We start from the raw sequence: 26272 nt of genomic DNA, 5'->3' as shown, positions 1-26272 counted from the left end.
GCTAATATTCGCTTGTGCTAAGAGTGCTAACCTGAGCTAGCCAACTGTTTGTTTAACGAGAAATCAGTGTCTGTGCCTCGGTGAAAGAAGTGTCAACGCCCATTTTACTCACCACGAAGTGAACATAATGAATAATCCCTTAGTTAAATAAATCAAATCCTTCCGACAGCAGACAGTTTGATTTAAGTCCAGCTCTGCCAGAGCACCATACATGTAGTAACTGCTGTTCCTGTAGCTTCCAGAGGCTAGCAGGAAATCTGACAGCTCCCCGCTGGACACTGAGTTAGTCATGCTTCACTGCATGTCGGCGCCCAACCATAGATTTACACTCACATGATGTTTGCTGAGCAGGTATACAGGCTATCACTGTTACACAGGCTGGACCACATAATGTTTAAAGGCTTTATAAGTAAATAAATAATTGATTAAATAAATAAATGAAAAATAAATGAAAAGGTAGGAAAGAATAGTAAAGAAACCCCATGGATGATGACTCTTCTTGACATAAACTCAGATTATAGCCATAAAAACATACTAACCCCTTTCCACACATCAGACTTGTCTTGTGATGCAATAAATAATTTACAAAGTGAGTTCATTAATTTCATACTGTCATAAAAGGCAACGATAGAGCAGAATTTAGGCATTTTAGGTTAATATATAACGTTTTAACTCAAGAACTGAGGACTCTGATTGTGGATGGGGTCACTTGTTTTTGTTTGACCCGTTTTCAACCAGCTGGGGGCAGCAGTGAGTCAGGAAAAAGTTGATAACCAGTTTACTGATAAGCAGAGCTGTGTTAAATCTCCATAAGATTTCCGATGATAGTAAAAAAAATGAATAAATAAAAGTTTTCACACCTGGACCTTAACCTTAACATGTTTCAACTACACACTTCCTGAAGTCTTCTGAGGAAGTTGTAACTTGTTTTCTGTATCATCAGGTGTCAGACTAAATGAATAATTTTGGATAATTTCCAGTAATAGTTTTTAAGGAAAATCTGATAATTTATTTGAATTCTAAGTCACATATCTTCTGTTTATTTATAAGAGTTAAACTCTGTGCCTCTATGTAGAGTCTTTGGTCTAGTGGTCTACAGGTTAAGTCTCTCAGGGTCTGGACCACGCTAAGCCCATGGATCCTGGAGTATTCTTTCAAACAGTATTTTAGTCTCCCTCTCATGCCTCATGTCGCTGAAGTCTGTCAGAATGGGATAATACCATCTTAGCTATGTTGAGCTAATGATGCTAACAGTCAGATGTACTTCAAAGCCCAGGAGGAGCTACAATCCTGTAAAAAATTATTAAAATTATGATCCTTTATGTGTTGGAGATACCATAACACTCTAGTAGTTAGCTGCTCATCATAGTTTTTGTTTGTTGATTTTTATTTATTTTTGTTTAAAAATAATACATATCACAGTTTTAGCACAAAGTCTGTCTTTGTTTCACTTGAACTTTCCCGACCTGTGTTTGTGTTCAATTCAAACAGCTTCATGAGACTGCCAACAAAAGCTGGCAATGCGTCTACACACACACACACACACACACACACACACACACACACACACACACACACACACACACACACACACACACACACACACATAGATCTCTTTGTCCATTATTTAAATGTTTGATGAGCGCGTAGGCCACAAGGTCAGTTCAATTGCTCGTTTGGCCCGAGCCCATATGAGCATCAGCTGATTAGCAAACAGCCAAAGCAGTTAGCGTTAATACTAATTAGCTTCTGAGGTTTTGCCCACGGCTAACTAATTCATCTTAACTTTCCCCTGAGGCAGAAACAGCTCACCCTTAGAGTGGAGACACTTAATAAAATTACAGGTAGCATGTGCACAGCAGACGGCCATTTATTGGCATTAGCATTTGCTTCATTTGTTAATAACGAACAAAAAGGCTACGAGGATTAGCTTCAAGTATTTACTCAATCTCTCTCATTGCTCCTAGCAGTGGTATCCCATTAAATGAACTCAAAGGTGATTTATCAGACGCTTGCCAAGTGTCAGAGAGCTGCAGCGATGTGGTGGCAATTATAGTTGCCTTAGACCTGGGCCCTATTTTTAGACGCTCCCTAAGCAGCAGGGCAGGTCTGAGCCACAGTCACGGTTGGACAGATGGGAACTCATCAGATCAGCTTTGTGGGCCTTGTGCTCTGCCTGGACACAATTAGCAAAGTATGTCTCATAACCCTAAACCAGCTTACAACGAAGAGAGTACAGGCCTGCTTTACAGCCTGCTTTACAGCCTGCTTTACAGCCCGCTGACGCCTTCACAACGTGTTATCCATCGCTGGGACTCTTTGTCCTTGCTGCACTTAGTGCTGAGAGTTTTCAGCTGATGCTCGGGGTCTGAGTCTTTATCTTTACGATGTGCTGTATAATACCCTCAGCAATGCATTTTTTATTTCAAAAAAGTCAACAAGCCCATGATAATAATTCGTATTCTAGCAGGTAACATGACTGTAGTTTTCTGAACTGAAACACTGAAGATTTCTGGTTTAAACAACAGAAATCTGAACCAAAATTTCAGTTTAGCAGTAACTATAAGGTTATTTTTATGCTAACTTTTTATGCTAATGCTAAAACCACAACATTAACTGAAAAAACAAAAGAGAAAAAAATCACTTATAGTATCAGAACATCAATATAAACTGTTTGTCAGACTCAGTTTTATGTATTAATTAGCAGAAATGAAGCTGAAGAGCCTTGTTTTTGAGGCTCTTTGTTTTATTTATTTATTTCTATTATTTGTTTATTTTATTTACTTCACTCAACCTTTATTTAACCAGGGGGAAAAAAAACATCATTGAGATTAAAATCTCTTTTTCGAGAGCGTCCTAAGACAGCAGCAGTGAACAGGGTTTCAGACGTATGTTAAAACAGTCATTCAACTTAATGTAAGGTCGTCCATAACAGATGCACAACAATCTAAGCAGCAGCAGTTATTCACCAGAAGCAGACAGAAATACAAGTTAAACAAAACATTTGTATCCAGATGAGACTGCCTCCAGGTCTTAAACTTCCTCTTAAAAGTGTCCAATGACACCAGCTCAGTAAGTTTCACCTCTTTTTGTTAATTACTTAAGGCAGAGGGAGCAGCAAGTTTGAGTTTCCCCAGTTCAGCTCTGATGTTTGAGACAGATAGCAAATAAAGATCATGGGAAACAGGACTGTAGGTTCCTCTTACTGTAGGTTCCTCTTACTGTAGGTTCCTCTTACTGTAGGTTCCTGTAGTCTACTGGAAGATGTTAGTCTGGAGGTAAGAGGGAAGATGCCCAAGAATAACCTTGTAGACAAGAATGTGCCAGTGTTTTATTCTAAGAGTGCTCGATGAAGATGAAGACCATCCAACAGGACCATACAACAAACATTGATGAGTGAGGGATTAAACGTCAGTAATGAACCTCAGAACGCCATGATACACTGTGTTTACAGCATGTCAGCTCTGAGACCACACATGCATGAACAAAACATCTCCATAGTACGGTGGCCCTGAGAGCTCACAGAGCTGCAACTTAAGAAAGCACATGCAAAAAGACAAAACACAAGCAAACGAAGAAAACATCTCCATCAATTTGACATGTGAACAGTGTTTAGAAAACATGCTGCAAAGACCACAACACATTAGAAAACTGTGCAAGTTAAATCATGTGTACACCTCTCATTTCATGTGTTTGTACTTTTATAAAGTAAAGAGTAGAAACAGGGAAGCTAGAGATTTCCCTTAAATCCCAATAATGGCTTAAAACTTTCTACAAGAGATTTCTATTCCATACATTCAACATGTTATAGCCTTAATCTACCAAAAAGCTATAGAGCACTTGGCGATAGCTTGATGCTAATGTACACTGGAAATTGCATTAATATGCTAGCAGTTAGCATACATCGATACAAAGTTGTTTTTCCAGCAAAATATAAACTTTCATCAGTGAAAAAATACGTGTACATAACTTCCTCACAAGAGATTCATTGTTAATCCATTCAGCATGTTAAATCTCTCCAACACAGCAGGAGTGTGGAGAAGGCTGAAAGAGCTGTACAGTCATCCCATCTTTAAAAGGACACTTGTGTACGATCGCATGTAATCTCATTCAGCGCATAAAAAAAACAAGCCATACTTAAAAACGTCAACATAACTATAAAGAATAACCACACAGCAGTGACAAAATTAGAATGTCACGACTGACCCAGCTTTCCATTTTCAAACTGAGGCTCAGTCTTTACTTTGTTTTTTGGAGCAAAATGTTTCTTTGGTGCAAGATCCATCATTTATTGTACAATATAGATATCTGCAGAACAGCACATTTTATTTACTGTGCAACTATTGTGTAATATATGGTATGTTAATGATAATATTTATGATCTTCAGTGCAATACATAACACTGACTGAGTGTGCACTGTCTATAGTAAAGTTCTCATTTTAAACTGTGGAACTGACATCATTTTAATCGATATGCTTTAACTGGAGATTCTAGCTGAGCGTGTTATAATCGTTGACTTGCTGCCTTTATTTTATTTTACCTTAAACTGTTTTCTCAGTACATGGTCAGGATCCTAAACTCTTATTTGATGATTTTATTGTTTTTATTTTTCTGATGTTTTCCTTTACTTGGTGGTGGTTTTTAGCTTATTATATAATATGTTTTAATGTGTTCCTCACATTTCTCTTTCATTCCTCTTTTATTTCTTTTACTGTTCGTTTCATTTTGCACAGCACTTTTTATTACTATTATTACTACTATACTTTTTATTATTATTATTTTTACTATTATTATTATTATTATTATTATTATTATTATTATTATTATTATTATTATTATTACTTTTATTATTATTATTATTATGATTATTATTTTATTATTATTATTATTATTATTATTATTACTTTTATTATTATTATATTATTATTACTTTTATTATTATTATTATTATTATTATTACTTTTATTATTATTATTATATTATTACTTTTATTATTATTATTATTATTATTATTATTATTATTATTATTATTATTATTATTACTTTTATTATTAGTAGTATATTATTAATTTTATCATTATTATTATTATTATTTCTTTTATTATTAGTATTATTGTTATATTATTACTTTTATTATTATTATTAATTTTATTATTATTATTATTATTATTATTATTTTTATTATTATTATTATTATTATTATTATTATTATTATTATTATTATTATTATTATTATTATTATTATTATTATTGTCGTGCAGCATCCAAAAGGTGGGGAATAAAACTAATCTGATGGGTTTGGTCCGAAGTAACTTTGTAATGTCAGTAATGGAAAAAGTTTCACGTGTTTCTCTGGAGCATTTCTTTAGATGTAGGCTGAGTAAACGTGTAGTTGACCATATAACATCATGTCTTATATCATTTTAATTCTGTTATGTTTATACATTTATTTTCCACTGCATTTATCTCGTTTGATCAGGAAAAAGCTGATTTATTGTTTCTCTCCCTTGTTATCTACGCATTTATTGACCTTTATGTTTCTTTGTTGATCCTCACGTTTCTCACGGTAACGTTAATCATCGATCACTGTTTGCACCTCATCGTGCCCAGCTCCTGACAGACTCTGGAAAAGTTGAATGCCTTGCAGTTATCTCCCACTGTCATGGTGCCAGTGATCTCATCTGTGCAGGCCAGTGAGAGTGGCTGCTGACTAACTAATCCTCTTTGCAGCCCTCACTCCTGCAGGACTGCTCCTTCACGGCTGGAGTGGACGTTATTTTGGACCAGTCTAGGCGGTGATGACCTACAATCGAGGCAGAGCCGCACCACGCCTCTTGGCTGGGATCTTCACCCCCTCTGCTCTTTGTTTTTGGATGTTTCTCCACAGCAGGGGACTTCTTCAAGTTTGATATTCCCTTTTCCATGGATTATGCCTTAATGCTCAGATCTGCATGTGATCGCAGCGCCATGGAAACAGTGGATGTTGATGCACTGGATCAGTGTAGGAGGAGAGGAAACAGGATCTGTACGATACAGGTCAGTCTGCACACACAGCTTGTTGGGTTGGATGGTGTGCATGTGGATATGATGCTGTACCTTTCTTTATAGTTTCTGTTCACACCTCTTTATCTCCTGAAGCCTTCCTCCTGATTTTCGTCTTTCTCTAACCTGAATCTGCTCGTATCGTCTGACTTTCTGGTCTGATTCCAGCGTTTAAACCTCACACAAACAGCTCATTTTTCCAGCCTGTGCTCAGGGGAGACGTTACATATCGGTGAGGAAGACTCTGGTGACGCTCCGCTGTGAGTGGGCTGCTCTGCAGAGCCAGAAGGACCTGGAGGACTTTAACGCATTAACCAGCTCAAGTCTAAATCTGTCCTCCAGATAATTTGTTGGAAAGCCGCCTTCCTCCTGGCACACACAGTGTCAACACGTGGAGCTTAGCAGATGGCTCCGTTTAATGTGCTGAGTGTGTTCGGATAACCACTCCCACACAAAGAAACCACAGTTTTAACTTTGTTACTAAATGATGTGACGCTTTGATTTGGATACTTGACCAAAGTGTGAAGCTGATGAAGAAAAGAAAAGGAAAATCTAAAAGAAAGACTTTCCCATGTCAGTGAAAAACTTTGATGTAACATTTTCCCTCCTTGGTTTTCTGGAGTAATCAGAGGAGATGGAAGTTAATGATGAAACAAACATTAACCTCAGTCTGACTCCTCCTTTTTTCCTCCAGCTGTGTCTCCAGACATCGTCCTCCTCCTGATCTGACCCCGGCAGATGAGGTCAGTGGAGGTCATCACCATGGTGACCTTTGCCGAGACGACGCAGGTCTCCCCGATGGAGCTCCGCGAGCCGCCCTGCATGTCGGCGAGCCTGTCCCCAGGGCTGCGGAGGAAAAAGATGCTGTGGCAGAACGCAGTGAAACACATCATCATCCAGCAGGAGCTGAGCGCCCAGGTAGGACACGCATCACAGAGAGAGGTCACATGATGCAGGTACAGGTTACTGTCAGGTCAAAATAACCATTCAACACTGACACGCTGTCTTTCACCGATCTAAATGAGCTATTTAAACACTGACAGCGTTTTCAGTTATACGCCTAGTTTTTACTTTCACAGCTTTATTAAAGTCAACTCAGATTCCCACAAGCACTTGGGTTTAACAGAGGTTAAAGGAATTTAATTTGGAGTTAATTAGAGTTTTTAATTCTTTATTCAGAGATTCATTCCCTGATGAACGGCATCGGTTTTATTTTGCCAGCTTCAGGAACAAGTCTGAGGTCAGAAAGTGTTTTCTGCAGGTTGTTGAAGAATGTGTTAAAGCTCCCATATCCTGCTCCTTTCCTGCAGTTTAATGTGGATCGTTGATGTCTTCATGAAATGGTAGTAACATGTTTTGGTCCAAAAAGCCAATAAATCAAGCACAGCAGCATTGTTTCCAGGCTCTCATAGTCCCTCTGTTCAGAACGCTCTGATTTAGTGGGCGTGGCCTTCATATGTAAATGAGCCACCGCTGATACCGCCCCGCTCTTCCACGTCACTGAGAGCGGCGCCACGAGCTCCGAGTGCACAATGTTTAGAAAACAGAGAAGCTCCTTTACCGTAACATTACAGGCTAAAACAACAGGCTAACTGCAGCTAAAGTTAGCATCCTGAAGCTAACACAGAGACAGGGGGGACACTGAGGAAAAGCTCTTCCATCTGCTCCACAGCACACAGCATTTAAAATACTCACATTTCCAGGGTCCCAGGTTTGTTGGCGGATGGTTGGTAATGCGCCTGGATTCAGGACCAGTCTATTGGCTAGCCCTCTGTTGGACTGTCCAAAGTTGGAAAAGCAGTCGGCCGTGAAATGACTAGCACACACATGCTCAGTTTTACTGAGTGTAGCTGGAACATTTCCTGATAAATGAACTCTAGACACTTAGTCTGTCTTCTTCTGAGATGGGAAGCTTGAGCATGGAGCTATGTGGCTGTTTACAGCCAAAAACAGAGCAGTGATGGCTCTTCAACTTTGGCATTCTCCTCCCGGAGAGGGGATTCGGGGGTATCTGCTCCAGTGGACCAATCAGGTCAGACTTGCTCCTGATTGGTCAAAAAAGGGAATCGCTGACATCTGCAAATCCCCAAAATCCAAACAGCTGGTTTTAGGTCAGGATTTTACATTAACAAGCTCTACTAAGAACAGGTTTGGTCATTAAATATCACATTTTGTGGGCTGGGAGGAAAGACAAAGACCCACACATTTCACTAAAAGACTTAATAAAGTGATTTTTGCAGAATATTGGACCTTTAAATTATGTACCACCTGATAAAGTTTCATATGAAGCATCAGAGGAGTGTGTCATCAGCATATAAAGAAGCGTGACAAAGTGATAAAGTGGAGACAGTTTGGTTTATAGAGATAGTAAATAGAAGTGGGCCTAAAGGTGAACCTTGTGGAACACCTTTAACTTTTAAGATGTTTGAAAAACAGCCCAACAGTTTAACTGATTAAGGTGTTTCTGGAGGAGATCCCAAAACCAAACGCTTACAGTGCTACCAAAACCACGTGTCAACAGTCTGTGATCCATGGCATCAAAAACGTTGAATCCAGTTCTGACGTTGCGTTCTCAGCTCTTACAGATTGATAGGAGCTCAGTCAGGAAAAAAAGGATCTAAGACCAAAATCTTTTTTTTTAATATTTGCTAAATGAGGCAGTTTGGGCAGTTTAGTCTCTGGTTGTAAAGATTGTACTCGTTGCCTCCCTCATGGGTAAGACATGGGACATTTTTCAAACTGAAGGGACAGCACCAGATGAAGTTTACTGTGCTGCCAAAAGTATGTGTGAAAGAATGAGTCGCCCTCAGGAGCTCGCAGGATTCGGGCGTGGTACTGTGATAGGTTTCACCTGTGCAATACGTGTATTCATGAAGTTTCCTCACTGCTCATTATTCCACGGTCAACTGTCAGTGGTCTCAGGGGCAGTTTACACGACAATGGTTTGAGGGTGAAACGCAAACGTTTTGTCGTGTTTCAGCCTCGCGTTTACACGAAAACAGCGTTTCAGCTGGCGTTTTTAGTGGAAACGCTGACGTCACACTCTGCTTCGTGCGAGCACATACGACAGTCCGACAGTACCGTTTTTACGGTCATCGCGAACTACCGTGTTGTTCTTGTTCTGCTGAATCTGCTGAATCTGTGACTGTCTTTAACTAAATGAGCATCTGTTGCTCCACTTCTGCTCATAGCATTCACCAACACACCAGATGATCGGCTCAGTTCTACTTCAGAGGAGATCTACCAAAAGCTGCTTCTGGACAAGACAGTTATAGCACCACCTACAGGCCTGGCATGCTTACTACAGCATTTTCAGTCCCTCAGTGTTTCCGTGTAAACGCAGATTTTTTTTGCTGCATTTCAGCGTTTTCAGATGAAACGTTGTCGTGTAAACGGAGCCTGATAATGAAGTGGAAGTCATTGGGAACATCAGCAATGCAGACAGGAAGTGGAGGCCATGTAAAATCCTAGAGCAGAGTCAGGGCATGCTGAGACACACACCTTCAACCTTCATTTGACCTTCATATTAACTTAATAACAGTGTGCAGAGAGTTTCATGGATTGGGTTTCCATGGCTGAGCAGCTGATATCCAAACCCTCTATCACCAAGTTCAATGCAAAGTGGTGTAAAGCACGTGGCCACTGGAGACCCATTCTCTGGAATGATGAATCAGGCTCCCCTGGTAATCCAGTGGTTGAGTCCTGGTTTGGTCATTTCCAGGAGAACTGTACTTACCTGGCTGCACTGTGGCAGGTGTACAGTTTGGTGGAGGGGGTCATGGTGTTTGGTTGTTTGTCAGGGGTTGTGCTCAGCCCTTTGGTTTCAGGAAGAGGAACCCTTAATGCTTCAGTACCAACACATTTTGGACCGTTTCAAGCTCCCAGCTTTGGGGGAACAGTTTGAGATCAGCCTCTTCCTTTTCCATGAGACAGTGCACCACCATGGTCAAAAATTCCCATAACCCTGACACTAAACCCTGTAGGAAGCTTTCCCAGAAGAGTTGAATCTGTCATTGCTGTAAAGGGTTGGCCAACTCTGCATTAAACCCTACAGACTGAGAATGGGACGTCACTAAAGTTCATGTGTGTGAAGTGGCAGATATCCTCATACTTTTGCTGATAAACTGTATGAAAATTAAAAATTGTAGATATTGTTGACACTAAAAGTTTTAGGGAAGAAAATGATTTTGTGCATTGCGATGGTTTCCTATTAACTAATGTAAATAATAAAATCTACTCTCCAAACGATCACAGTCAACACAGAAGCTGTTACTGTCCCTTTAAGAACTTACTAACCCCTCTTTAAAGCAGAATGACCAGTTTTTGTTTCCATTAAAACCCAAACTAAGGAAGCGCTCAGTGTTTAAGCCAACGTGTGTTTGTCCCTCTCGTCAGGTGGGAGTGGAGCCAGCTCGTAAGATCTTCGTAACGGACGCCTACATGGAAGAGATCAACAAACAGATCAGAAACAAGGCGTCCCGCGGGGGCACGAAGCGCCGCACCTCCTCGTTCAGGGTGCACTCCTCGCACTCCCGCGGCTCCACCAGCACACACCACAGCGTCAGGACGTCGTTCAACGACTTCGCCCACGACGCCGACTTCTTCGTCCACTGGGGCCGCACAGTCCACGGGGTCTACATACCCACCTTGAGGCACACCTTCAAGTCACATGACCTGGAGAGACTCTACCAGCAGCACTACTCCCACCAGCGCCGTAACTCCCTGGCCATCACCAACGTCATCGACGCCGTGGCCAAGCTCAACATCCTGGTTCTGTATTTGGGGCTGGCGCCTGAAGCGGGCACGGACGCCCTGCGCAGCTGCCTGACGGGGATCTTCATGGTGTTAGCCGTAGCGCTCTGCGTCATCGTGCTAACATGTAAAAACTCCACCAACCAAAGATGGCTTCACTTCGCTGGCTTAGCTAGCTGGTTGTCACAGACCACTCAGGTGCTGGGAGGACTGGTTTACGGACTGGAAAAAGACCCATCGTGGTACGTTTTGTTCACTCTCTTTGCCACTTACACGCTGCTGCCGTTACCTCTACTGTGGGCCATGTGCGCCGGCTCCGTCACCTCCATCCTGCACCTCGCCGTGGAGACGGCGCACAGCTACAACGACTCAGTGCTTTTGAGAAAGGTACCAAAATAATATTTTTTATAAAAAAGAATATTCTTACAAAAGATTAAATCCATATGTCCCATGTTTAAATAGAAACAATACTGATGGTTTATCCTCAAAGTTAGCTAGCTCTCATGCTACAGATTGTTTACGCTGCTAAATATTTCAATACAGACAAAAATATTGAAGAAATAATCGGCTCATATTAGAACAGAGAAGTGAAACCTTAGCTTACCGTAACAATTTCATACATGAGTAAATTCTGTGATTTCATTTAGCACGTTGAGGGGTCAAGGCAGAAGCAATCGATCTCAGATCATGGCTATGGGATACCAATCATCAAGTTGCACACACTACAAACAACAACATTTCTCCACATTTAGCTCTAAATCATCATTTTTTCTGCAGATTTATTGAAATACTTGTGAAATATATTAATTAAATACTTTATTATTTATTAAATACTTTACATGGTCCCTTTATAGATAGTTAAAGAGAAATACTCTAGAGAAATGAACAATGTTTAACCGTTTTATTGTTAATTTTCTCAGTATGAAATAAATATACTTTTATTATTTGACCTTTAAAGAATAGCATAATCTTTTTTTAGACAGGATCAAGCAGCAACGTCCGGTCTGAGAATATGAGACAAAGCTGAAGTGTTAAAATCTGCTGTTTGTCGAGTGTTCTCTTCAGGCTGGCTCTGGAAGTACAGGAAGTCACAAACACACCAAGCCAAAAAAATCTGTTTTCAAAGCAGAAATTAACCTTTTTACAGCCTGGTTCAACAAACGTCTCCTGTCTGAGTCAATAATTTTACTACCAGATCCCACTGTACGGGGGGGGGGGGAATTTTTTTCTAACGCAGCCGATCAGAGGATATTAAGATCGCGAGCTCGCCCAATAAGAGGCACAGCTGAGGGTCACGTGACCGAGAGGCGCCCTATGGCTGTAGGCGAAGCCCTTACCACTACCAATATGGCCGCTATAGCCGATCTGCTTCGTTTTCTGTTTCAGAAACAGACAGTGACGTTGGCGAGACTACGACCATGTTTTATACAGTGTAAGGTCAGGATTAATAACAGTAGCAGTTGTTTACAAAGTGTAAACATTTCTCTGTAGTATGACGTCACATTAAGCAGAAAAGCAAAGTTTGACCGTAAACACAATTTTTTTTTATTTACAGAGGAACAGATCTGAAACTGTGACACACACTAAAAACTCATGTTTTATAAATGAATTATTAAAGTGACTGAAAGGCAGACTCACCTTGCTCGTCTGAGTTGTGCTAACGCTCAGTGTCTGCTGTTTCCAGGTGTTTGCCAAAGGTCTGCTGTACCTCAGTATGAACACAGCCGGATTATTCATCCATTACCTCACAGACTACACGCAGAGGCAGGTTTTCCTGGAGACGCGGCGCTGCATCGAGGGCCGCGTCAAACTGGAGCAGGAGAACCAGAGACAGGTAAAGTGAGCGCTCGCTAACTCTGCACAAACCTCAGTATGAACGGGTTTCTGCAGTTTATCTCCAGGCCTTTATTCCCTGAACCAGCATTTATCAGGAAATAATCAAACTGACACAGGAAGAATATCAGGCCGTACTCTGTAAAAATCAGTGAGTCCGTCTGATCTCAGGAGCGCCTGGTGCTGTCCATCCTGCCTCGCTTCGTTGCCTTGGAGATGATCGCTGACATGAGCTCTCTGGAGGACGAACTGAACCCTCAGGAGTTTCACAAGATTTATATCCACCAGTACAGAAACGTCAGGTACACACACACACACACACACACACACACACACACACACACACACACACACACACACAGAGTCATCTATCAGCTGCTGACGTGTTTTTAAACTCTAATCTGTGAGCGTCGTGTTTCGTCCTGCAGCATCCTGTTTGCAGACATTAAAGGCTTCACCCTGTTGTCCATGAACCTGTCAGCCCAGGATCTGGTCCGAACCCTCAACGAGCTCTTTGGACGCTTTGACCGGCTCGCAGAGGTCAGAGATTAGAGCCCTTTAACTGTTTTTAATGATTATTTAAGAAAAACAAACATGTTTCACGCTGCATGTGCTGCTTGTTGTCTGGTTGAACAACAGGAGCACAACTGCCTGCGGATAAAGATCCTGGGAGACTGTTACTACTGCGTGTCAGGAGTCCCTGAGCCGCAGCGCGCTCACGCTCGTCACTGCGTGGAGCTGGGCCTAGCTATGATCAGCACCATAAAGTAAGATCCCTGAAGGCTGGAGGGGTCAATGTGTGAAACAACAACTCTTTTTATTCCTCTGTTTGTGTTTCATGAACTGAGTAACCATAAAGTTTAACCTCAGTCTGAAAAACTTCTCATGTGATCTCTTTTCTTTCTGTGGTTTCCTGTTGAGCTCTGACTCAATGACTGATAACAAATCTGTCACTTCCTGGTCCAACTTTTTTATTTTACTTCCCCAAACTTCAGGTTTGTGCGTCAGCAGCTGAACTTCAACATGGACATGAGGATCGGGATCCACTCGGGCTCTGTCCTGTGTGGGGTCCTGGGTCTGCAGAAGTGGCAGTTCGACGTCTGGTCGTGGGACGTGGGCATCGCCAACATGCTGGAGGCCGGGGGCATACCAGGGTGAGTGGACGCCGCTACAGATGACGTCTTCTAGCCTGTTCACATGACATGATTTACCCACTTGATGAAAAGATTTAATCATGGGTTTTTCTTCCGATCTCTTCCTCAGACGTATCCACATCTCCAGGGCCACGCTGGACTGTCTCCAGGGCTCCTACAAGACAGAAAACGGCCACGGACGCGACAGGAACGAGTTTCTGAAGAAGCACAACATCGACACCTTCCTCATCTGTCCCCAGGAGACACGGACCAAGGTGGACCACGCTGAGCCCCCAAAAGTCCTGAAAACCAACAAAACCTGGAACCAGGAGACGCCGTTTGGACACGTCATCGACATGAACAGTGTAAGGACGTGAGGAGAGAGTATGAAGAAAGATTTTTAACGTTACGATTCTTTGGTTGTGTTTGAGATAACCCTGACAGAGTTCAGCCGTACTCACGTGTTTTAACCCTCCGTAGATCCTGGCCTCGTTCACCAACGGCTCGGTGCCCAACATCTGGCAGTCGACCTCCAAGGAGATCAACCGCCGGATCAAACAGGCCATAGAGATCCAGAGCAGCGAGAGGATGCACAGGGAGCACATCACGCCGCTGACCCTGGTGTTCAAAGACACGCACATCGAGGACAAGGTCAGCAGCTCGCCATCATGATGATGATGTCATAGACCGACAGGGGTCAACGACCCAGAGTTACTGACTCTCATTGTTCACTGATGTTGTTTGTTTCCTCCAGTTCTCCCAGATGAGAGACGAGATGTTCAACTCCAACCTGGTCTGCTCCTTCATCATGCTCCTCTTCCTCATGTCCACACAGGTGCTCGTTCCTGCGCCCAGGTAGGGAAACACCTTCAGATCCAAGCAAACAGTGTTGTCCACAGCTGGTTAGGTCTTTGTAGCTTTCTTTAAAAAGTGTTAAAATCAGCGTCTCATGATGACGTAGCTCGTGTCAGCATGTTTGTCAAACCCAGAGACCTCATGAAGAGAGGAAGAATCCACCTGACCTTTCTAAGACCAGCTCAGCATCGAGGAAATTATAGAGACTCTGTTAGTGAGGGGTCACTAACAGAGCAAACACAAAGCTATCAGCTAAAACTAGAGATAACCAGTGCAGAAACTGGAATTTAAGCAAGTGTAAATGTCTCATTTTGCCTAAAATTAATTCCTGAAATGCCTATAGTTGGTAAAAAAAATCATAATAATTGATCAAAAATAAATAAATGAATAACAAAAATAAAAATATATTATTATTATTAATAAAAAATGATAATATTAATAATATTAATAATAATAATAATAATAATAATAATAATAATAATAACAAAAAATAATAGTATTAACAAAAATAATATTAATAAAAATAATAATGAAAAAAATAATATTAAAAAAATACAAATAGTAAAATAATAACGAAACAAATAATAATAATTAAATAATATTAATAAAAATAATAAAATAATATTAATAAAAATGATAATAATAAGATAATTTGAATAGAATACAAATAATAAAATAATATTTATAAAAATAATAAAAAATAACTTATAATAATTACAGTAATAATTTAAAAATCTGCCTGTTGGGGAAGAAAAAAAAATTCTCAAATTTATGCAAATAAAATAACTTTTTACTACAAAAAATACTGATAAATAATTTTTTGTATCTCATTTGCAATTTTTTTTTATTTTAACAAGCAATTTAGAAGTCATTTTTGTGTTTTAATTTTTTAAAATGAGACATTTTTCTGGACTTGTCCTGTGAATGTTGAACATAAAGTTAAAAAAAACAACACATTTTCCCTGAAATAAGTTTGAGGTTTCAGTTTTTGCTGTGTCTAAGTTTTTGAAACACTGTTTATTTTTGTTTTAAATTCATTGTGAGTTACACACCACACGTCTTAAATAAAGAAGGATGTGATTTTTTATCAGAAAACACGGCTGAAGCATGAACAGAGCAGGATCAGAAAAAAACATCAATCTTCCTACTTTGTCCACAGGGGGAGCCAAAGTCAGCCTAAACCAAAAGTTTGACAGTAGAGGGCGCCCTCACCCTGACACTAACGCTCTTTTGAAAACTAATTTCACTTCTTATTCCCTCCTGGGTTGGTATTTTCCTGTTTAACTCCCTTGCCTCCTCTTCCCTTACCTCCTTTGTTTGTCTCCTTTGTTTGTCTCCTTGTCTGCCCCCTGCAGGCTGGTCCCAGCTGTCCTCCAGTTCTCGGTCTTCCTGCTGGCCTACATGCTGCTGCTCCTGCTGGCCCTGGCTGAGGAGTTTAAGTGGACTCCTGCCGCGCTGCAGCAATTCTGCTGCTGGATGCATGAAAACAACAGCGCCCGCAACCTCCTCACCCTCACCGCCATCTTCATCAACTTCGGCCTGGTTTCCACCGACATGGTGAGAGTCTGAGCGGCACGGGGACAAGGGGACACACGTACGGGACAGGGGGTCTGGATGTTGGCTGTGCTGCAGATCACTCACTGCTTCCTGTGTCCTGTCCAGGTGTGGTGCATCGTCACAAACAGAGACGCTGACTTCATGGACAGATCTGACCCTGCTGCTCCCGCCATCACGCTCTGCGCCCACCCCGAGGTAAGATCCTCCTCCTCATCAACGTTTTTTAATGCTCTGACAGCTGATAACTCTCCTCTCCTCTCCTCTCCTCTGTCTGTGCGTCTCCTCTGTCTGTGCGTCTCCTCTGTCTGTGCGTCTCCTCTGTCTGTGCGTCTCCTCTGTCTGTGCGTCTCCTCTGTCTATGCGTCTCCTCTGTGCGTCTCCTCTGTCTGTGCGTCTCCTCTGCTTGTGCGTCTCCTCTGTCTGTGTGTCTCCTCTGTCTGTGCGTCTCCTCTCTGCGTCTCCTCTGTCTGTGCGTCTCCTCTGTCTGTGCGTCTCCTCTGTCTGTGTGTCTCCTCTGTCTGTGCGTCTCCTCTGTCTGTGCGTCTCCTCTGTCTGTGCGTCTCCTCTGTCTGTGCGTCTCCTCTGTCTGTGTGTCTCCTCTGTCTGTGCGTCTCCTCTGTCTGTGCGTCTCCTCTGTCTGTGCGTCTCCTCTGTCTGTGCGTCTCCTCTGTCTGTGCGTCTCCTCTGTCTGTGCGTCTCCTCTGTCTGTGTGTCTCCTCTGTCTGTGCGTCTCCTCTGTCTGTGCGTCTCCTCTCTGCGTCTCCTCTGTCTGTGCGTCTCCTCTGCCTGTGCGTCTCCTCTGTCTGTGCGTCTCCTCTGTCTGTGCGTCTCCTCTGTCTGTGTGTCTCCTCTGTCTGTGCGTCTCCTCTGTCTGTGCGTCTCCTCTCTGCGTCTCCTCTGTCTGTGCGTCTCCTCTGTCTGTGCGTCTCCTCTGTCTGTGCGTCTCCTCTGTCTGTGCGTCTCCTCTGCTTGTGCGTCTCCTCTGTCTGTGTGTCTCCTCTGTCTGTGCGTCTCCTCTGTCTGTGCGTCTCCTCTCTGCGTCTCCTCTGTCTGTGCGTCTCCTCTGTCTGTGCGTCTCCTCTGTGCGTCTCCTCTGTCTGTGCGTCTCCTCTGTCTGTGCGTCTCCTCTGCCTGTGCGTCTCCTCTGTCTGTGCGTCTCCTCTGTCTGTGTGTCTCCTCTGTCTGTGCGTCTCCTCTGTCTGTGCGTCTCCTCTCTGCATCTCCTCTGTCTGTGCGTCTCCTCTGTCTGTGCGTCTCCTCTGTCTGTGCGTCTCCTCTGTCTGTGCGTCTCCTCTGCTTGTGCGTCTCCTCTGTCTGTGTGTCTCCTCTGTCTGTGCGTCTCCTCTGTCTGTGCGTCTCCTCTCTGCGTCTCCTCTGTCTGTGCGTCTCCTCTGTCTGTGCGTCTCCTCTGTGCGTCTCCTCTGTCTGTGCGTCTCCTCTGTCTGTGCGTCTCCTCTGTCTGTGCGTCTCCTCTGTCTGTGCGTCTCCTCTGCTTGTGCGTCTCCTCTGCCTGTGCGTCTCCTCTGCCTGTGCGTCTCCTCTGTCTGTGCGTCTCCTCTGCCTGTGCGTCTCCTCTGTCTGTGCGTCTCCTCTGTCTGTGCGTCTCCTCTGCTTGTGCGTCTCCTCTGTCTGTGCGTCTCCTCTGCCTGTGCGTCTCCTCTGTGCGTCTCCTCTGTCTGTGCGTCTCCTCTGTCTGTGCGTCTCCTCTGTGCATCTCCTCTGCTTGTGCGTCTCCTCTGTCTGTGCGTCTCCTCTGTCTGTGCGTCTCCTCTGTCTGTGCGTCTCCTCTGTGCATCTCCTCTGCTTGTGCGTCTCCTCTGTCTGTGTGTCTCCTCTGTCTGTGCGTCTCCTCTCTGCGTCTCCTCTGTCTGTGCGTCTCCTCTGTCTGTGCGTCTCCTCTGTCTGTGCGTCTCCTCTGTCTGTGCGTCTCCTCTGCTTGTGCGTCTCCTCTGTCTGTGCGTCTCCTCTCTGCGTCTCCTCTGTCTGTGCGTCTCCTCTGTCTGTGCGTCTCCTCTGTCTGTGCGTCTCCTCTGTCTGTGCGTCTCCTCTGCTTGTGCGTCTCCTCTGTCTGTGCGTCTCCTCTGTCTGTGCGTCTCCTCTGTGCGTCTCCTCTGTCTGTGCGTCTCCTCTGTCTGTGCGTCTCCTCTGCGTCTCCTCAGGTCTTCGTGCTGAGCGGGGTCATCGCCATGGTGACCTGTGCCGTTTTCCTGCGCCTGAACTCTCTGCTGAAGCTGGCCGTGCTGCTGCTGGCGTTGGCGGTTTACTCCTACCTCATTCATCTGGCGTTTCTCTCGCTGACACGCCACGACGTGCTGCACAGGTCAGGAGCAGCTCTGGACACACAGAGAGGGGACTTCCTGTTTGGCGGCAGTGTTTGTGTTGTGTTCACTTCCTGCTTCATGTCCTCAGGTCTCATTACGTCCGGAGGAAAGGAATCTCCATCCTCCTCATGCTCATGTTCATCGTTGCTGTCTTCTACAGCGGGCGCCAGGTACGGCCGTTTGACTCAGAGCTTTCATGGAAACAACCACACGGTTTCTCTGAGCGTCTCTGAGACCAAATCATTTCCCCGCTCTGTCTGTGCTAACATCTCCTCTGTCCTTCACCTTAAAGTGGGAAGCTACCGCGAGGCTGGACTTCCTGTGGCGTCTACAGGCCCAACAGGAAGTGGAGGACATGAGGGAGCTGCGGGAACACAACGAGTGTCTTTTACACAACATCCTACCTCAACACGTGGCGAGACATTTTCTGGACCGGAGCAACAACGACGAGGTGAAGAACACGACCTGCACCTTTAATCTTTGTTTGTTTTTGATTTATGTTTACTCTGGGTGTCAGTGGACCTGGTGTACGTTTCTTCTGAGTTTTTCTGGTTTATTACAATGATTTTATTTTATTTTATTATTATTTTATTGCATTTTGTATTTAGTTTCTGTTTCTTTCTGCTGTAACAGCAAAATTTCCCCACAGGGATCAAGAGAAATATCCTGGTCCAGTCAAAATTTTCCCAACTGACTGAATTTTAGCATTTTATCTTAAATTTTTTTTTTTCTAGACTAAGACGTTTTATCTCTAAAATAAAAACTTTATCTTTGGACTTAAAGTTTTATCTCTAAACTTAGAAATTTTAGCTCTAAAATCTGAAGTTCTTTTTCTTAACTGGAAGTTTTATCTCTAAACTAAGAACTTATATCTCTAAAGTCAGAACTTTTATCTCTAAAACAGGAACTTTAATCTTTGAATTCAGAAGTTTCATCTCTAAACTTAGAATTTTTGTTTCTTAAATCAGGTTTCTTTCCAAACTATGAAATTTTGTGTCTAAAAACAGAAGCCTTACTTCTCAACTAGAAGTTTCAACTTTAAAAAAAGACTTTTATCTCTAAATTAAGAACTTTTATCTCTTGATTAAGAATTTTTATGTCTAATTTAAGAACTTCTATCTTTAAACTGAGAACTTTCAACCCTAAACCATTCTTTTATCTCAAAATAAGTTTTATCTCTAAACTTAGAACTTTTATGTTTAAAATCAGAAGGCTTCTTTCTAAACTAGAAGTTTTATCTCTAAATTAAGAACTTTTATTTCTTGAATCAGAATTTTTATCTCTAATTTAAGAACTTCAATCTTTAAACTGAGTTTTATCTCTAAAACAATACTTTTTCCTCTAAAATAAGTTTTATCTCTAAACTAAGAAGGTTTATCTCTAAACTTAGAACTTCTATGTCTAAAATCAGAAGGTTTCTTTTCTAAACTAGAAGTTTTATCTCTAAAATAAGACTTTTATCTGAATGAATCAGAAGTTTTTTCTCTAAATTTAGAACTTTTATCTTGAAACTGATAAATTTTTGTCTCTAAAATAAAACTTTTTATTCTCAAACAGGAAGTTTTATCCCTAAAATAAGACATTTCAACTTTTAACTAAGAGGTTTAACTCTAAATAAGAAGTCATGTCATTGTTCTTAAAGTAAATCAAACTTAAAGCTGATGTTGTGATGTTATTATTGTTTTATTCCAGGAGCTCTACTCTCAGTCATACGATGAGGTTGGCGTCATGTTCGCCTCCATCGCTGGATTCAACGAGTACTTTGAGCAGAAGGAGATCCACCACCAGGGCGTGGACTGTCTGCGTCTGCTGAACGAGATCATCGCAGGGTTTGATGAGGTCAGTTCAGACTCAAAGTCAAGATCTTTATCTAAGCTGAATCAAGTTTTTCTTCTCTTCATATGAAAATAAAATAAACGGTGTGAAACAGTGATTTGTTGCTTTTGGAGGTTCATGGTTGGTCTATGAAGCAGATAGATCATCGTTTTATTCCCTCTGTGAGATGAGCTGAGAGAAATACTTCATCTTAAGGTGTAACTCCTCCTCCTCCTCCTCCTCTCTCCTCCTCCCAGCTGCTGGAGGAGTCCTACTTCCACTTTGTGGAGAAGATAAAGACCATCGGGAGCTGCTACATGGCGGCTTCTGGCCTCGCTCCAGATAAACAGGTGAGAGCTCCTCACCTGAGACTCAGCTGGTCGATAGTTTGACTGTTTGTCCTGCAGCTTCCCTCTATGTGTCTCTCATCTGTGTGTGTGTGTGTGTGTGTGTGTGTGTGTGTGTGTGTGTGTGTGTGTGTGTGTGTGTGTGTGTCTCAGGCGTCCATGGATGAGTGGAATCACCTGAGCGAGCTGGTTTTGTTTGCGTTGGCGATGCAGGAGACCCTGAGAGAGATAAACCGTCTGTCGGCCAAGAACTTCCAGCTGCGAGTGGGTGAGTGTTCGGCCTGCGGCTCAGACGGGCTCTCAGACAAAAACTGAAACAACTTTTACACCTGATAATGATTTAATCCGTCTGTGTCGCCCTGCGGCAGGTATCGCCCATGGGCCCGTGGTGGCAGGTGTGATCGGCGCCACCAAGCCTCAGTACGACATCTGGGGCTCGACAGTGAACCTGGCCAGCCGCATGGACAGCACAGGTGTAAGCGGACGGATCCAGGTCCCTGAGGCCACGCGCAAGATCCTGGCAGAGTGGGGGTTCGTCTTGGAGCTGCGCGGGGAGATCTTTGTCAAAGGGGTGAGTGATGGAGGGGGCGGAGCCTCGCTCTGTGCACGCTGTGTCTGATTTTCTACGATTTCAGTTTTATCTGATTTGATCGGACCAATGAAACATCGACTAGTTCTTAAAATAATCACGTAATTATGGTTCATGTTGCTCTGCTTAAAGTCAATAACGCTCTGATGGAGATAAAATGTGTTTTTTTTTATCTAAAAATCCATGTTAGTGGTTTCTCACAGAATGCACCAAATTCTTACATTTTCTTAATAAAATAAAGTTAAACACCAGTTTTTTGTAATATGTAAGAATTTATCACATATTGTGTTGTTAGAGGACTCACAGCTCCCGTTAGCAATGATTAGCTTTTAACCAACCACGCTGAATGTGAGGAAACCAGAAACTTTTAGCTTTCTCTGCACTTCACTGTGTCATAGTGGAGTGACATGTTAAAGGGAAATTACACGATTTAAAGCAAAGTTGGTAAAGTTTGAGACACCAGAATAAAGCACAACAATTTTTTTTTCGTACCATGAAATCAAAAATCATGAACACAATAAAAACTACAAAACAACCGAGCTTCATCATCATTTGACCAGACACTGGCAGACACACTGGATCCCAGTGGATCCCAAACTTTCAGCCCCTGCTGTGGGGAAACACAGTTCCTTAAAAAAATCTAAATAAAAAAATAAAAATGAAATAAAATAAAAATAAAGGTTCTTGATTTATCTGATTAGTAGAAAATTAGATCACTTTTGTGCACATCTTGCTTTGTTTCCTAAATTTCTCTGCTGCCACTGATTTTGTTGTTATTATCTTCCTGAGTCACCTCAGGTCGTCTGGCAGTTTAAAAAAAAAAGGAAAAAAGATCAGACATTTTCTGTTTACATTATTTTATTTAAAATTTAAACCTGTTTTGTGTTTATAATTTTACCATAATGGCCAAAATTTGAATTTGTAAATAGTTTTAGATTTTTTAAAGGTATTTTGTGACCTTCACATCAGTGTTTCCAGACCCTTCAAGGGTCCCTGAACCTCACTGTGGGAACCACTGCATTAGATGATAATTACTGAGGGAAAAAACATTGGTATTCATCAGAGCTTCTTACATTAATGAAATAAAGTGGAAAAAAAGATAGATGCTTTAAAGAGACAGCTGAAGTCCAAAAATCTAAAGAGGTACGGCGCCACTGTCTGGGCGCCACTGTCTGGGCGCCGCTGTCTGGGCGCCACTGTCTGGGCGCCGCTGTCTGGGCGGTTGAAGCGTGCACCTTTGTTTCTCAGTATTGCTTCAAAAAGAGACAGATATCTAAACAAGAAAAGTTTTTGGTTCATTTTATTCCTTGCAAATGATGTTTTTTTTTTTCAGATTTGATAAGTTGTGACAGCAGCACCTAAACCTAAAATCAGACCTGAGAAAGAAAATAAATCTATTTTTGTTCAGTTTAAGGTGTACTCAGAATTTAATTGATCCACTATGTGTTATGAATGTTGTTTATTAAACATTTCTGTGAGTTTTAAAGTGGTTAGATGGAAAACATCAACTAAAGCTGATCAAACTCAGGGCAGGGATACGAGGACACCCAGTGGTGAAAGAAGTAACAGCAGCAGGGAAGGAGGACAGGATCTCTGAGGAAGTAAAAGTTTGGATCAATTGTGTCTTGGGAAAAAGTTTCCACATGCTTTGACCTCTGTGACCTCTGTGACCTCTGTGACTTCTGTGACCTCTGTGACCTCTGTGACCTCTGTGACCTCTGCTGTGGTTGCAGGTGAGTGAGCGTCAGGGCAAAGTCCGCACCTACTTCATCAGCACCATGCGCAGCAAGCGGGCCAACATGGGGACGGACGGGCGCTCGGGGGGGCGCTCGGGGGGGCGCATGACGCTGGCAGGCGTGGTCTTTGGTTTGGTCCAGGCCAGAAACAAGGAGAAGATGAGGGAGGCCAACGGGGGGTACGGCCTGTCCCCACGCTCCCTGCAGTGCTGAGGGGGCGTGGCCAAGGTCACATGACCACAGGGGAACCAGGACGCTAACTTTATACTGTCTTATGCCTAGCTTAGCTGCTCAGCCGGGGGAACGGCTGGTTCCTCCTCCTCTGCTCCCGGACGTGAAGGGTTCAGGGTTTGATTTGCTGCTCTCACTCTCAGGGATCTCACCGAGGAGCAGGTTCACACACCGAGCAGAGTTTCTGACTTCATCCCTCATCGCCATATCTGCTCCTTACAAACACTGTGCTCTGTTCATTTTGTCAAACAAACACACCAGCTTGTCTTTCTCTTTTTTTTTGCTGGGATAATCCTCCAGCAAATCCTCAGACCTCGAAGCCAAAACTCAGAACCAGAATACCTCAAACAACCAGCTCGACCTCGAAGACCTCACACGGACCAAAGGCCTGATCAGTACCAGACGTTTCTTTGTGCTCCGTGTTTTTATACAGATCTGTTTTTTCTTTGTTCACTGACACCAAGTAATGATCCAAACAACCAGACAGGTTTCAGCTCAGTGTCAGCTCTTTGTTACCGTCTGTTCCTCTGGGCAGCTCACACATCGGTCTCTGAGCGTTTCTTTGTTTTTGTCAAATATCTGAACGTGTCAAATGCACCTTTTCCACTGCTTTTATTTACTTTTATTTCTGTTTCATATCTATATGTGCATCTCTATGAATTTGAACATGTTGGGAAAACTTTATTTATTCATCAGTGGCTCAATTCAAAAAGTGAAACTCATATTTTATGTAGATCCAGAGCACACAGACTGGGTTATTACTCAGAGGACCATAGCTTTTTTGCATCACATTAAGGAATCACTGACCCAGACTGTGGGACTTCAGAGCACTTCACTCCTCTTTATGCTGTAAAACTTCACGGAGAGGCTGGTTTTATTTTCCCAAAGGACAGTGGCACCTGCCTACACTGCCAAAACGACCAAAAGCGGGTTAAATAATGATGCTACGGTGCTGGATTGGCCTGAAAACTCTTCAGACCTGAACCCCAGAGAAAGACTCTATGAGATATTGTCGAGAGAAAGATGAGAAACACCAAATCCAGGAGCGCAGACAAACTCAAGACCGCTATCCAAGCAACCCGGGTTTCTCTAAGACCTCAGCAGCGCCACAGACTGAGCGCCTCCATGCTACAAAGCTCTGATGCAGTAAATCATGCAGAAAGAGCCCGACCAAAAATGAAGTGCAGATAGAGGATCATCCTTTTCAGAAGGCCAACATGTCTGTGTTAAAAGAAACCATCAGTTGTTACAGTTAAAATAAATATATGGTTAAAATCTTTCTCTCTGTGGCTCGATGTGATGATAAACTTTCCCACTCTTTCCCAGTTCACAGAGATGCACCTGGATGGAAAGATAGTCTCACCGCTCAGAAAACAAAGACTGTGAATAAATGTGATGTTTCAGTGTCAGGAGCAGGACTTCATGCCAAAAATCATCCAACAAGTTTTGTTTCTCTTCATTTTAAACCCAAAGATGACAGAGAGCGGGAATCCTGTGATTTCAGAGCTCCTGTAGCACTGCGTTAGCTCTGACATAAAAATCTGTGCAGTGCTTTTAATGAAGGACGAGCTACCTCACTGAGCGTTTGATGACTTTTGTTTTGCAGGTGAACTCTGAAAAACAGCATTAATGAATATTTAAAGGAGGAATAATGAAGGGTGTCCATTACGTTTGTTACACACTGACCTCGTGTTTTCTTCAGTTTGGTTTTCTGGAAAGAAAAGTAAAAACTAAGACTCATATCACTGTACTGTTATTATGATTAAGATGATTTGTGCTGATTTTTTCACTATTTTTACAAAAGATTTAATAGTCTGCAGTTTATACTAATAAAATCAGTTCTGATTACACGTGTGAGTCCTGTTATTTCTGAACAAATGATTAACTCAGATAATCATTTGTGATTTATGCAAGTTAATAACAGTTTCCCATCAGGTGGTTGGATTAACGCCTATAAAACAAAGAGGGATAATGAGATTAATTTACTTTGCTGACTGTTTCAGGAAATTAAGAGTTGGAAAAGTCAACATGACAGATTAGATTGGTTTCCAGTAGCAACCGCAGCACGTAGACTGACTGGACTGGTTTTTGCTGCATCATTTATTGTGTTTTTTTAACACTCAGAGTGGAAACTGTCTTTGTGCCAACCCAGATCAGCTTCAGCAGCTAAAGTCAGCAAAACCGTCCAGTCCATGACAGCTGAGTGAAGGGGTAACAACCCAGATTCAGGGTGTGAGAGGGGGGTTTCCTTATGATGTGATGGAGAAAATGAGCATGCCCCAACATGACCAAATATTGATTCATGTCTTTTGTTTGGATGTTTTATGGAGGGACAGGGAAAACAGAATTTCCTTATTAAAACAGCATGGGTTTAATGAAAAACTGATATCAGGACAGACAGTACAGTGCTTTTTTATCATAGTTTCTGTCTCGATTTTAACCTTTCTTTAAGAATTAATTACAATTGAAATGATAATAATACAGTTTCACAAAAATCTGTCATTTTTCTCTTTCAATCATAGACTGTAATGGTTTCTACCATAGGTTTCAAGTCTGCTCGATTTCTCTTCAATCCACTTGTTCTGACTGCTAGTCGCGCGGGTATTCCAGGGCTGATTATCAATCGTCTATTAATGATGTTGAATCACTCCGTCGTGTTTTTAATACGCTTTAGAAACCACTGCATAAATCCACCATTCCTCAAATGTACTCTCTCATTTTCCTATGGCTCATTTAGATTTTTGAGTGTTGTTTGCTTCGACGTCAGGACTCTTTCAGTGTCATATTTCAATGATTAATATTCTCTAAACAGCATCGTTCAGTGCTCTTTGGTAATAAAATATTAAAACTATTTTCATATATAGTGATTTGGTTGCAGTGCAAAACTCAGGTGCATGCAGATGTTTTTGTTGTTTTTACATCTGAGTCTGACTTTATTGTTACAGAGTCCAAGTTTCTAATTATTAAAGCTCATATTATATTGTTTTATATAATTTATGTTTATATTATTTTTACGCAGTTTATGTTAACAATTTATTTATATAATTTATGTTTGTATTT

At 42.2% G+C, this 26272-nt stretch overlaps 1 protein-coding gene across 3 annotated transcripts; it reads left to right on the top strand.

The window, feature by feature from the left end:
* Nucleotides 1-5710: 5710 nt before the first annotated feature.
* On the top strand, nucleotides 5711-24923 carry LOC141801957 (adenylate cyclase type 8). Of its 3 annotated transcripts, XM_074685308.1 has the most exons (21): nucleotides 5711-6037; nucleotides 6738-6961; nucleotides 10439-11182; nucleotides 12480-12629; nucleotides 12800-12930; nucleotides 13057-13168; nucleotides 13268-13395; nucleotides 13624-13782; nucleotides 13892-14126; nucleotides 14242-14412; nucleotides 14516-14616; nucleotides 15972-16173; nucleotides 16279-16368; nucleotides 18333-18493; nucleotides 18583-18664; nucleotides 18787-18945; nucleotides 20187-20333; nucleotides 20567-20659; nucleotides 20810-20924; nucleotides 21025-21227; nucleotides 22979-24923. In XM_074685308.1, exons 2-21 carry the CDS (start codon nucleotides 6782-6784, stop codon nucleotides 23192-23194), a joined length of 3579 nt encoding a protein of 1192 aa, XP_074541409.1. In that variant the 5' UTR covers nucleotides 5711-6037; nucleotides 6738-6781; the 3' UTR covers nucleotides 23195-24923. The 3 variants fall into 3 exon arrangements, with proteins under 3 accessions (XP_074541409.1, XP_074541411.1, XP_074541410.1); XM_074685309.1 differs by lacking the exon at nucleotides 5711-6037 and having other exon boundaries at nucleotides 6697-6961; XM_074685310.1 differs by lacking the exons at nucleotides 20810-20924; nucleotides 21025-21227; nucleotides 22979-24923 and having other exon boundaries at nucleotides 20526-20660.
* The last annotated feature ends 1349 nt before the right edge of the window (nucleotides 24924-26272 follow it).

The sequence above is a fragment of the Halichoeres trimaculatus genome, unplaced genomic scaffold (assembly GCF_033239565.1).
Source record: "Halichoeres trimaculatus isolate MK-OKI-2021-1 unplaced genomic scaffold, fHalTri1.1 fHalTri1_scaffold_13, whole genome shotgun sequence".
In the NCBI taxonomy this organism is placed as follows: Eukaryota; Metazoa; Chordata; class Actinopteri; order Labriformes; family Labridae; genus Halichoeres; species Halichoeres trimaculatus.
This window is presented reverse-complemented; position numbering and strand designations above follow the sequence as displayed.